This window comes from Sturnira hondurensis, unplaced genomic scaffold, assembly GCF_014824575.4.
Source record: "Sturnira hondurensis isolate 20B ecotype Veracruz unplaced genomic scaffold, ASM1482457v3 Scaffold0006413, whole genome shotgun sequence".
NCBI lineage: Eukaryota > Metazoa > Chordata > Mammalia > Chiroptera > Phyllostomidae > Sturnira > Sturnira hondurensis.
In genome coordinates, this window is record NW_028079044.1 from 5,671,424 (window position 1) to 5,684,094 (window position 12,671).

General features: G+C 44.1%; 1 protein-coding gene across 1 annotated transcript in view; it reads left to right on the forward strand.

The window, feature by feature from the left end:
- Positions 1-12,671, forward strand: part of EML6 (EMAP like 6) — a 229,424-nt gene that overhangs the window by 78,164 nt on the left and 138,589 nt on the right. Inside the window, exons 2-4 of the mRNA XM_037047921.1 lie at positions 3,753-3,912; positions 6,928-7,026; positions 9,621-9,689. Of these exons, the coding sequence (XP_036903816.1) occupies positions 3,753-3,912; positions 6,928-7,026; positions 9,621-9,689 (328 nt within the window). The remainder of the gene's footprint in view (positions 1-3,752; positions 3,913-6,927; positions 7,027-9,620; positions 9,690-12,671) is intronic.

A 12,671-nucleotide genomic window follows, 5' to 3' on the forward strand; every position in this document is an offset into this window, starting at 1 on the left:
AATATCCGTTGACACAGGGGTCCCCAACCTCTGGGGCTTGGACCAGTACTGGTCTGGGCCTGTTAGGACCTGGGCTGCACAGAAGGCAGTGAGCTCGAATGTAGTGCCCTTGAATCATCGTGAAACAATCCCCACCCCATGTCTGTGGAAAAATTGTCTTCCATGAAACCGGTTCCTGATGCCAAAAGGGTTGGAAACCACTGCCCAAACTCATCCTTTCCATCCCCTCTACCCCTGTCTTGCCTTGCTGTCTCTCCCCTGGTCCCTGTCTGGTCTCCCTGCCTCCTCTCCTCACACCCCTCCCCATCTGGGCTTCCCGCTGTGCCTCCCTGCTGCCAGGGTTGCTGTCCTAAAATATGAAACTGTTCATGCTGTGTCGTGCTAGTAATTGTCAGTGGTGCCCTAACTCTCTGGCCAGCCTCCGAGGGCTTTCGTGACCACCCCAGCTGGTCTGCCCGTCTCATTTCCTGCTCTTCTCAGTGAGGCTTTAACTGTGGACATTGTCTTTGCACACAGACGCCCTTGGCACCTTGTCTTTCATATGAACTCATATTTTTGTAAAAGTCTTGGGCAGCTGGGCACCCCATCCTCTGTCCTCCATCTTTTTATGTGTATTGTATGGTATGTGTGTATGTATTGACATTTCATTATTTATTTATATGTCTGTCCTTCCTCATGGGTTGGAAGGACAGCTTCTGGGGCAGTGTGTTTTCTGTTTATGTATTTGTAATGCTACCCCTGATATATCTTAGGTACTTAAATAAGGGTTTGTTGAGTGAATGAGCTAAAATACATGTACCAGTTTGTCATCATTTGTTTACAGACTTCTTCCATCCACTTACTTTAATGAAACAAATGTGGCAATCAGTAATCAGCTTGTAATTTTCTAGGACATCTAGATACCATCAAGTGCCAAAGATACCCCAGCAAAATTAAGATTGGGAGGGTCATTTTATACCTTTTTGGTCACTTCTCATCAAGTGTGAAGGCCGAAGTGCCCTACGACTGTAAAAAGTTTTAAAGCCTCTTGCCTTCATCTATTGTGACAAAGCCGCACCCCTGTGTATGTTACCTTTTCATATTACTCCTTACGAAGATTCCTGGGGATACGCTTCCCAGCAAGCACTTGTTACACAGCGCAGATATGGGCTCCCAAGTGTTTCTCTTCCCAGGACTCCTCTGCCAACGCTTAGAACTCCCTAGATTCTGAGAGATGGGGCTTCCTCTGGGGAGAGGGGTCTCAGCAGCTGCACCTGGGGCCGGAGTTATTATTCTCTGAGTCTCTTCTGATGCTCAGTGCATCCCGGCCTGTCTTCTCCTGCCCCTCCATCCGGACCCTCCCACACTCCCGGCTACACAGCTGAAGCCACAAAGCGTCCCTGCACCTTGTTTGCCTTCCTGGGAAACCCCACGCCCTCTGCCCAGGCCCCACCCAAACCTGTGGGCATCCCTGCTGGGGTGTTCGCCAGAGGAGAGCATTTTCTGATGGAAGGGCTTGAGTGAGGAGGCTTGCTGTCAGAAGGAGAGAGCAGTGTCTAGAGGCGTTCTTCTGGGAAAAGTCTCCAGAAACAGGCAGTGATGGACTCTGGGAACAAATTCTAGACACCTTGCTGCTGCCGCCTCAGAAATAACCAGCTGCGAGGATGTGCAGTGAAACAGTGCTTGGGTTGCTGCAGCCCTGGACCTCAGGAAATGTTGGATTGGGGCCCCTGCGGCCAAGCCAGAAGCCCTCGGCCGAGCCAGAAGCCCACGTCCGTGCTCCAAAGGCTTTGTCCTTCTGGGAGGTGATAGACTTGCGGCCTTCACACTGTTAGCAATTGCCCGGTCTGCCCCTGCACAGCCTTTAAGCCAGAGCCTGGTCCCCAACACCTGGCAGCAGGTGGAGCAAAGTGCCCTGCACTGTGACTCGGCTTTGGGGTTAGAGGGGAAAGTGATGCATCAAGGAGGATTGGGGTTGGCTCGACAGGCGGTGTGAGCCAGGCACCTTACTGACAAGTCAAGGGTGAGGAGCCTCCGGCACCTGGGGCACCAGGTGTTTCTCATCTCAGGATTGCTCTGCTGGCCCCGTGGAACTCCCGAGATCCCACGGGGTCTTGGTTCCTCTGGGAGAGAGGTCGTGGCCACAGCACCCGGGGCCTGGTTCCACCATTCTTCGAGCCTCCCAGACACTCTATTTGGACCTGCACTTGCTACCCAACGCAGCCGGAGCCACAGAGCACCCCTGTGTGCTCTCACTGCACCCTCTTTGCCTAGAAAGGAAAACAAACCCGGTGCAGCACCCACCCTCGACAGGAGGGTGCAAGTGGAGCAGACCTCCAGCTTCGAGGCAGTGCCTGGGCTGCAGACATGTGGAGCAGGGTATGGGGAGCCCCTGGGAAGACAAGCTGCACTCAGCTTCAGGGTACATGGCCTGGGAGGGCCTGTCAGTGAGGGGCCGGGTGGTACTCAGGGGTCCTCTGCAATAGATAGCACTAGGTTTGGTGGGTGGCCCAGGCAGGGACTGCCATGACACCCTATGGTGTTTGGTGGCTGCAGAATTGTGGGGACCACGCATGGAGCCAGGAGAGAACCAGGAAGTAGTTTGTTTTTTAAAGGCATGACGTGTTCCCCAGACTTGATCATGTAGTCGTTATCTATCTGACGCCGGTTACACCAGTGATGGTGATAAAGAACTTGTATCAAGTGCTCACTTTGTGCCGGGTCCTGTGCTAAATGCTCTACAGTCATTATGTTACCTGTTTTAATAGAGTATCTTCATTTTATAGACGAGGAACCTGAGTCAAAAGAGATCAATACGTTCAAGTGACCAGAGGTAGTAAAGGGCAAATCCAGGTGTCTGATTCTGGACTGTGCACTCTTTCTAAAGTCACGCTGAAATTGACAAGGGGGAAACCCTGACTTTTGTGACTACGTAAACAGTCACCTGCTAGATTTTTCAAATATAGGTAATGTGCTCTTTTTTGTTCTGTTTTCAATGCCAATATCTACTTTCAGAAAGGCACAACTTCTTTACACAGTGAATTGAAAACATGAGAGTGATTTCTCAGCTGGAAATAGTAGATAGCATTTCTCCCTCTTGGCTGCTGCAGACTCCTAGAAATTCTGGTTGGTGTTTGACGGAGTTTTATTTTGATTGGACTGCAGAGGGGAAATGCTGCACCAAATATAAGCATAGTAATTAGCCGTTCTCTTGGTGTCACAGTAATTGGTGTAAAGTAGACAATTTCATTTCAAATACATGATTTGTGGCCACAGGAGCGGCTCTTGACTCCGGAGCCCTCTGTGCTTTGAAACCCTAATGAGTGTGGTGCGCGGCATCTCCAGCTGGTTTAGTTAACCCTGAGAAGCACGCTTTCTCCTAGCAACAGCAGTTCCCCTAAACTGGAGTCAAGAGCTAGCTTGAAAGCTGAATATTTTCAAAATTAGTGAGTAAACATCATGACATAAAGCAGAACCATACAGAAGATTCTCTAATCATAGAATTATAATCCTGATAGTGTCTCATTTTCAAGGTAACCAAGTGGGTAAAATCAGGTGAAACGGTTTCTAAATTATGCTAAGCCTCTTTGCCAAAGTTGAACATTGATGGTATATTTAGACCAATTGGGTAGTTAATTATTTGGGGGGCATAGTTCAGATTGTTTTTCTTGTTAGATGATTAAAATGAGAAACAAACGTGGATAAAAGATGATTGGTGTTTTTCTTGACTGTGTTCGGTAGAGGATGTGAAAAGAGCCCTTTTTCTTTTCCAGCCTTGCCTTACATCCAGATAAAACTCTAGTTGCAACTGGCCAAGTTGGGAAGGAGCCATATATATGTATATGGGATTCCTATAATGTCCAGACCGTGTCTATCCTCAAAGATGTCCATACACATGGAGTCGCCTGCCTGGCTTTCGACTCGGATGGACAGGTGTGTACCTTTTTCTATTTTCATTTTATTTAATGATTTCTCATAGGTCATTTAGAATGATGATTCACGAGGCCTATAGATGTAGGTCTGTCACCCCTTGCTGTCTGCCCTTGGCAGCCTCTGAGGGTCTTCACCTGTTTGGGCCTCTTTTGAGCTTGTGGCACTGACACCCAGTTCTGAATAAACCCAGTGAGGTCCCCGCCCCCCAGTCTCAGCATCTGGTTAAAAAGCTTCCAGGGAGGAAGTCCTAGACTCATGCAGACTGCGTCCACCATGACTTACAATTCCGCGCAGCAATTCCGCTTTGTCTTCCATCATTAGCTTCCTATTTAGAATAAAGGTTGGACCAAACCTGTTCTACACACCTTACACTCTGAGCATCACCTTGGTTTCCCTTGCTTTCAGAAGATGACATCATCTCCTGATAATCCACTGAGAAGGTTCTCTTGGACTCTCTCCCTTGAGGTCACTTCAAACAGCTTCTCCTTACCCACTCCCCCAGAATTCAGGCAGTCACTGCTGCATGTGAATTTATTAGTTTCTTTACAGTAGCTCTGACGTTCATCTTCTCCAGCTCATCCTCTCTGCCACCATCCTGTAAGTTCCACCTCTGTGTCTTACCTGACAGTTTAAACAACCTCTTAGCTCGTCTCAACACAGTAAATTTCTTGATAATACATTTCACCAACTGGAAAAAAAAGTGTCAGAGAATTGTTTGAAAACAAGAAACCTTAGGGCACCCATTGAATCAAGTCCGCATTTCATAGCTGGGTGCTCCAGGCTAACCACCTTCTCCAGCCTTATCTTCACTATCCCCTTGTGGTCGAACTGGACAGGTGAGCAGGAGGCCTCCACCAGCCCTTGCTCTTGGCACCTGCGGGCCCCCGCAGGCTGTCCTCCCCACCTCGAGCATCCTGTCCAGCTTCTTTGCCCCTTAAAATAACTCAGTCTTCCACACACTTCAAAGGTCTTCATGAAGCCTTCCCAGTGGCCCCAACAAAGTTTCTTTTTCTTTGACGACCAGCAACACTTGGCAGAAAAGATTTGGTTAGATGTCATAGATGTTGATTGTGTCTCCACTTTAAAGCTATGTTACAGAAAGGAGTGGGAAGATAGAGGGGTCATTCCTGGCTCCCACTGCACTTTCCTCCTCACTGAGGCCTTACCTTCCCCCACCCTGGCCTTCTCTGTGTTCCTAGGCCACCTGTACTTTGTTTTTAAACCCTCTGTATTTCTGCCAGTTAATGTCTTCCATCCAATTTTTGTCAAAGTTCAGAATTCTGTAAGCCTGTGCTGTAAAAAGGCCTGTCAAATTATTCATAGATGCTTGACCAAACTCAGAGTTTGTGTGAAGTTCAGTGGATTGTAGGACTTGACCTAGTTTGAGTCACTTTTTGAACAGTTAATGTTGGTGTACCAGGATTCTTCTACTTTGAGAGAGTAGCGTTCATTATTCATTTTTCTTTCTGGAACCAGATTCACTACAGTGTAGACTTCTGGTATACCTATTTTTCATTTTACTACATTGTAATCTCATCTAATTCAGTGAGGGTCATGCCTACATTCCATTGCATATCCACACCTAAAGACAAGAAAGCTGGCTATTGACTTTTGTTTGAACTTGAAGTTATGGACTTCCTGACTAAATTGAATGAATGTGTCAGGATGCGCACACACACAGGTGTAAACGTGTGCTTGGATGTGTTCTTAGACTCTCATTCTCTAATCTGATTTTGGTTGCATTTTTCTAGCAAACATTCTTTTTCAGAATTGGTTCTAAAGCAGCAGTACCCGACCTTTTTCACCCCATACCACACCTAAGCTAATTGCTACAGTTCTGGAGCACACCATATCTTTTGCCAATATGACAAAAATAGGTATGATTTTGATTCATTCATCTCAGTTGGCTATTGCCATTTTATTTGACAATCTAAGGGAAAAGAAGTGCCCTTGACTAAAATATTGCATGTTTTCGAAATTCTGGCAGTACACCAGTGTGTCACAGCACGCTGGCTGAAAATCGCTGTTCTAAAGCATGGCAAGAAAAATGTAAAGTGACTGAGGGAAGTCAGCTTTAACTTTTAGGCTTCATTTTGCAGGTGGGGGTAGGGTGGAGTCGGGGCACTTTAGTCGGTTGAGGAAAATAACCTCCCGTGCTTTACCACGATGGATTTCCTGGCTTGCTGAGCCTATCTCTTCAGGTCGGCCTTATTCCCTAGACAGAGTTCACCGGAATCAAGTGATATTTAGAAAATGACAAATAGCCCATCCCCTCTCAAGCAACAGAGGGAATATAAATGTTTCTCAGGTAGCTATGGGGTCTGTCACTACAAATGAACAAAACAGATTCCTCTTGGCTTTGTCTCGATCAAGAAATGTGGGTTTCACTTTGGTGACAGGTAAGTTAAATTTTCCTTTCTCTTGAGGACAAATTCTGATATGAACCCAAAGAATATGTACTGGAAGATGAAGTGCCAGTTTCCTTTTGCTAAAATTATGTATTCTTTTTGAGTCACTTGGGATGTTTGCGAAATTATGGAAATTAAGAAGAATGAAAATAATATTACATATGGGATTTCTCCTTTATTTGTTGTCAGACCTTTTAATTCTAGCAGTTTGTGGAGGCTCTCAGACTATAAAATCCTAGACTCTCTTAAATCTCACATTAAGATCTTAAATTTAAAAAATAAATTTAAACCCTGCCTTCAAGTTCTGTTTCTATGGTTTCCAATGACTAATCAGAGATTCATGAGATTTTTGCACCTATATTTCTATGTTTAAGAAGGATAATTAAGATGTAAGTGATAGGTTTTTGAAATTTCAGTATATGTGCATGGAAGTCATCTGTGATAGCTTTTTTGGATTTAAGATGGATCTTGAGGGATTATTTTTTTCATTATAAGCCCAAAGCTTGGCCCATAATAGGTCATCGGTAACCATTTGTTGAAAGGGAGTGTGGATAATGGGAAATCTTGCCATCATTTTTAGGTATTAAGTTATTGTTCTTCTTCTTAGCGTTTAGCCTCTGTGGGCTTAGATGCCAAAAACACAGTCTGCGTTTGGGACTGGAGGAAGGGAAAGCTGCTGGCCTCAGCCACCGGCCACTCGGACCGGGTAAGGAGACCTTGGTGGATGGAGCCCTACGGACTGTGTGACGGGGGGCGCTGTGATAGAGCTTCTCAAAGTTCCTGAGGCTTTTTAAAGTCAGTTTTCCACGTGTGTGCTTTCCCTACATGTTCAGCTTTAAAACTTACTGTTTTTAAAGACTTGATTTAGGATTAATAGCTATGTTCGCATCTCTTTTGGAGACCGAATGCTTCATTGAAGTTGTTACTGCTTTTCATGGCTTCCTCATAAAATCAAAATAGAACTGAATTTGAATTATATGCAAATTTTAGATGTATGTATTTATTTAGAAATGGAAGTAGTTATTAGAAATTTATATTCACAAACTACGTTTAAAAGCATATACCTTTGAATTTCAAATGAACGTAATGACGTTGTGGTTCTTTGCTGCACTCGGGCACCCTGAGTGTAAGGTGTGGCGCTTGTCATTCACACCGAAGTGAGTGTGATCAGAAATGCTAATTCCTCGTAGTCATGGCTGGCACAGTGGGATGTGAAGCCGGCATGTGCACGAACTGGTAAGAAGTCAATCTCTGTAGTATCTTGCATCACGAATACAATTTGGCTAATTTACTGCCTTAACTTTCTGATAAAAAAATAATGACTTTGTATGATTGTCTTACGTTGATTCCTAGTTGTTTTGTATTTTTGCTGAATGCCCATGCAGAAGGAGGTCTTAATTAAATATTAAATATTAAATATTAAATATTTTCTGAAGTCTGAAAAAACCTTTGATATGAACAGTGTAGCCTTCCATGAACAATTATGGTATTAAGGGGATCCCATAGTTGTTCCTACACATTTGGGCAAATTGCACTCGGGGATTAAGTTCTCAGAAAGCCCAGGGTGACCGGCAGTGGAACTTCAGTGTTGGGAGCGGCCCGGCCCAGTGGTTCCAGCCCGAACAACACATAATACTCTGTGGGGATTTTACAGCATCAATTGTGATTCTTGGGTTCTACCCCAGGTATTGGTATTAACTTGTTGGTATTTAATTGGTAACAACTTAGCTCTTACCGAGCAAGTTGAAAATATTTGCAATTCTTACATTTTGGATGCTACTGCTTCTGTGTATCCTGCGAGCCCATCACATCTTGTAAAGTAACTGGACTGGATCGATAGATGAATTTCCTGTTGCGTAGTTGCTGGGTTGTACACTTTCCAGTTAGGGGTGGCTTGTGAGAAGTGCAGTGCTAGTGAGAATTCTAACTTTAATAGCCTAGAATATTTTAATGAAATAATGTTCTTTTATAACTTTGTTCTCCTAGACCCTGTCATTTCTGTCACACCTAGTTTTGTTCTTTATTATTGATGCTAATGTAAATGATTGCTGAATGCTTATGGGAAAATAATTACATTCAAAATTATTTTAGTGGCTAACATGCTTAATCCCCAGTACTCGTTTGTATAATGAGTGCTTTGCAGCCGGCAAAATGATATTTACCTTATCTTAATTGACCTTATAACAAAACTGAGGTGGTGTCACTCATTTTGAGGAAGGTGAGGTTAAAGTTAAAGATGCTAAGCGTTGCCTGAGCTTGCAAAGCTGAGATGGGTACTTGGACCAAGGGCTCTCTCTTTAGTGCTCTTTCTGTGGTCCATAAGTGTTCCTTTCTACATAACCAAGGCTATAAGTCTTCCTTTTTTCTCTGATCATTGGCTCATGTTGCTCCTTCCTCTGTGATGAGAAGTTAGTGGCCTAAGAACTCTGTGGTCTAGATGCTGGCCCTGGCCGTTGATTCTTTTTTCTATCAGAGCTTCAGAGAATGTGGTCTGCAGGCCACCTGCACCAGAATCTCCCAGGGTCTGTTTAAAGATGCACCTGGAGTCCATTTCAGACCCACTAAATTCGTTCTCTCTGCCAGGGGAACTCGCACGTTCAACAACTGCCCTGGGCGATTTGACCCTGGAGGACCATAGTCTTCTGTTCCCTCTCCCCCAGTGGAAATAGAACTACCTTCAGTCTGCCTGGCAGCTTTTCTTAAAGAATGATGAGTAATATTAGCAGATATGTTTGCAGTTCCTGGGAAAACTGAAACTATGATAGCATTATGGATCAGATTAAAAGGACGGCCTCAGTGGGCTTGGTGCCAGGGAAACGGCTCTGCCTTACGTTCAGGAATATTAACTTCTGTGATACTGGAAACTGTTGGCCCCATTTTCCTACTCAAAATGAAGCATTTTATAATGTCTTTTTATTTTTCATTTAAAAAAAATTCTCTCAAAAGTGTTTAATTAGCCTTGTGGCGAGCTATTTGAAAATTTGATCAAAAAATCATCCTACATCATCACAATTTATGTACCCTGCCCGGACAAAGTTAGAAATATGACACCAGTTTGTTCTCAGTGATGGTGGCTAGTTATTCCCTCTCTGTCCAGGCCTAAGGTACGTAGAGATGAGACGATAAAACATGTGTTGGCAGTTCCCGACTCATCCCCAGGGTCCGACCCTCCACTTTGCAGTCTGTGCGGGTAACATGGTGTTCTAGTCAGGGCGGAGTACTGGCAGTCAGCCTGATGTCTGAAAGAAGGTAAAAACATGTCAATGACCAACATAGCAACTTTTAATATTTTTTAAACAGATTTTTGATATTTCCTGGGATCCGTATCAGCCAAACAGAGTGGTTAGCTGTGGAGTAAAACATATAAAGGTAAAGTAGTGATCTTTTTCAAATTTTTGGTACCTTGAATGAAAAGAATGTTAGGTGTCTATATACATAATTTGGTGTTGAGAGACTGCTCGACTTCATATTGTTTTTCTTGAATTTAGAGCCTTCGTATCTGCTTCTCTGATATTGAAGGAAGCTAACATCAGGTGTCCTACCAACACCTTAGGGCTTCATAAACGTTTTGTACCCTTTGTGCAAAGGCCTGATTCTAACTTGAGAACATGTTTGCTGAAATACGGGTACTTGTTGCTTCAGCAGCAGTTGGAGGATCCTTCCTTCTGTTTCACACAGCCCACGCGAAAGTCTAGAAGACTCATTAAATTTGATAAACAGCTGAGTTTGTACTGTGTGAAAGAGTAAAAACTGACCCTCTTTTCAGTCTGCTTGAAGTGGAGCGACTAAAAACATGAAAACGGAACCTTATGTAAGAGAAGCAAAACTGAAATTCTACAGGGGTAATCCCAAGTGGTCAGGGAATGGTGGGTGTTTCCGGAAAGGGCGCTGTCTGAGCTGAGCCTTGGTGGGCAGGTGGGTTTAGTGGGGAGAGCTGGGAAGGCAGCAGAACCCAGGGGAGGGGGGGCACTGGGTCAGGAGTTGATAGGAGGCATTGGTCCCCCATAGAATGAATCACGGGACTGGGGAACAGAAAGGTCCTTGGCCCATAACATGTTCAAAGATTATCAGTGTTATCATCACCAGAGGACCTCTTTGTAAAACTTTCTACGAGAACCAACATTTGGAAAGACTTTGGCCACAATACATTGTAGTCATTAAATATTAATCAGCTTAATAACTTTTATTAATCAAAATATGTGTCTGCCAACATGAGTTTCTGATCTGTCTAAAACATGGCAAGAGCACCAAGTTGTTCTCAGAGCTACAAGTAAAGATATACGTGAGCTCATGCTGTGCCCAACTTCCATGAGGCTGGGTGGCTGTCTGGGAGTCTGGGACCCATTGTCCAACCCGCATACTCTGCAGTGAGGAAGCCAAGGCCTAGGAAGTTGTATTGAGCATTGGTTTTAGCTCCCTCTACCTGACTCTGGGAGAGCTATTTAATCTTCCTCTAGGAAAAACTACCTCCTGAATTTATTAGGAGTTACATTGACCAGTCAATAGAACCAGTAGGGGCGCTATAATGTTAACTGCTTTTCCCATTTCCTAGGACCACAGAGATGGTGGTGCGGAGAAGGTTTAAATTCAGTCTCTGGCTCCCTGTGTAGCTCTCCCCACTCAGAAATTATTTCTTTAATGATCCAACTTGGCTTAACTCCCCTTTCCCCAAAACTAGATTTTTAAAAATAATGGATTAGCTGCTTAATTGATAGAACTCTTAGCTCTTCCTGTTTCTTTACATCCTTGGTTAACTCTAACTTTCAATCAGTTAAATCTAAGAGCAGAGAAAGAGAAAACCCTGGAACTTCATTTGAAAACGCTAAGATCTACTTATCCTAATAAATTTGTTAATTGTGTTTTAGCAGACTTAGGCATTTTTTTCCCTAGGCAAAAATAAGGATTTTTTTTACCTCAAATGGAAGAATCTGCGAATGCCCCCTCAGCCATTCTTTTTTTTAAATTTAATCTTAATTGTATTTTTCTATTACCAGTTAGTCCCTTTATATCCCCCTCCTCCCAGCTCAGCCATTCTTTATTAATTTGTTTAGAAAGAACTCCACATTAAATTTCAACAAACTTCAACAAATTGTTTTCACTATGTATATTTTCTTCAATTCTAGGATCCCCACCCTTTCTTCCTAAAGGTGCCTAATAGCCTGTGAGTGATTCCAGTCACACAGTGAATGCAAAATCTTTGATGCACTCCAAGAAAATATTTCCATGTGAATTTTTTATAGCTAGGGTGAAATCCTTTCTGGTGTTGCAAACAGGCGAATAAATCAGTGATCTGAAATGAACGCTTGAGAATCAGTAGCAGTTGGGCTTCGTTTGCTTGGTTGGTTTTACAGCAAATGAGTGTACGAGGTTTGTGGGCATTGATCCTCCCCCAGTCTCTAGGCAGAGACCGAAGGGGCCTTGGAGATCGCCTGGGCCAGATGAACTCCAGGGAACTGCCAGTTCCAACGGAACATGCGTTGTCGCCTGTGAGCGGGGGTTGGAGAAGATGGACAGGGACTCTCCATGTGATGCGGGTTTGGTGATGTGCTGCTACCCTCCGCTGGCACAGTTTTCCAAACAGAGAGCGCCTCCTAGGAAGTGATCATAGGCCGAACACTTGCCATTCTCTGGAGAAAACCTCACACCTAGCCTGGCATGACATTTGTGCCTGCCTTTTTAGAGAATTATTTGATTATTCAGAATATTTCCTGGTGACATTTATACCATCAGATTGGGTGATTTTTATCAGAAACCTTTTGTGTCTGAGGATAATGGTCTCTACTTTCTGCTGTTGTCTCTCTAGAAATCATTCAGAGGTCAGAGGTGCACACCCCAAGTGAAAGGGATAATAGTTACACAATAATTTCTCTTTTTTTACCTTCATGCTTGGGGATACATAGTGAGAAAGAAATGAACATCAAGTTCTTTGGCATGTACGTAGTTAGGTCAAACAGTTCGGTCAGGTTCAGAGTTAACACTTAAATATTAAATATCTTACCAAAGCTTTTACCTATCTTTTCCCAGATCTTTTTATTCTTTCTATGTGGACTTTCATGCCTTTTCATAAAACCAGTACCCAAAGAGTGAGTCACCAGAGTTGACACTTTCTTCTTGAATGAGAGAAGAACCTTGTATTGTCTCACAAGGGTGCACCTCTGTCTCTCCTCCTCCCAAAGGGCCACCTTCAGCGCAGCTGCCTGCGACCCGGCCCTCCTGGTAGCACAGCCATCCCAGAACCGCTTCCTCCAGGACCACACCACGTCCCTTGCCGCCCCCGCCCCACAACCCCGACTCTGAGAGGACCACTATTTTCCCTCTCCTGCAGGCACAGAGTATTAGCGTTGCCACTGA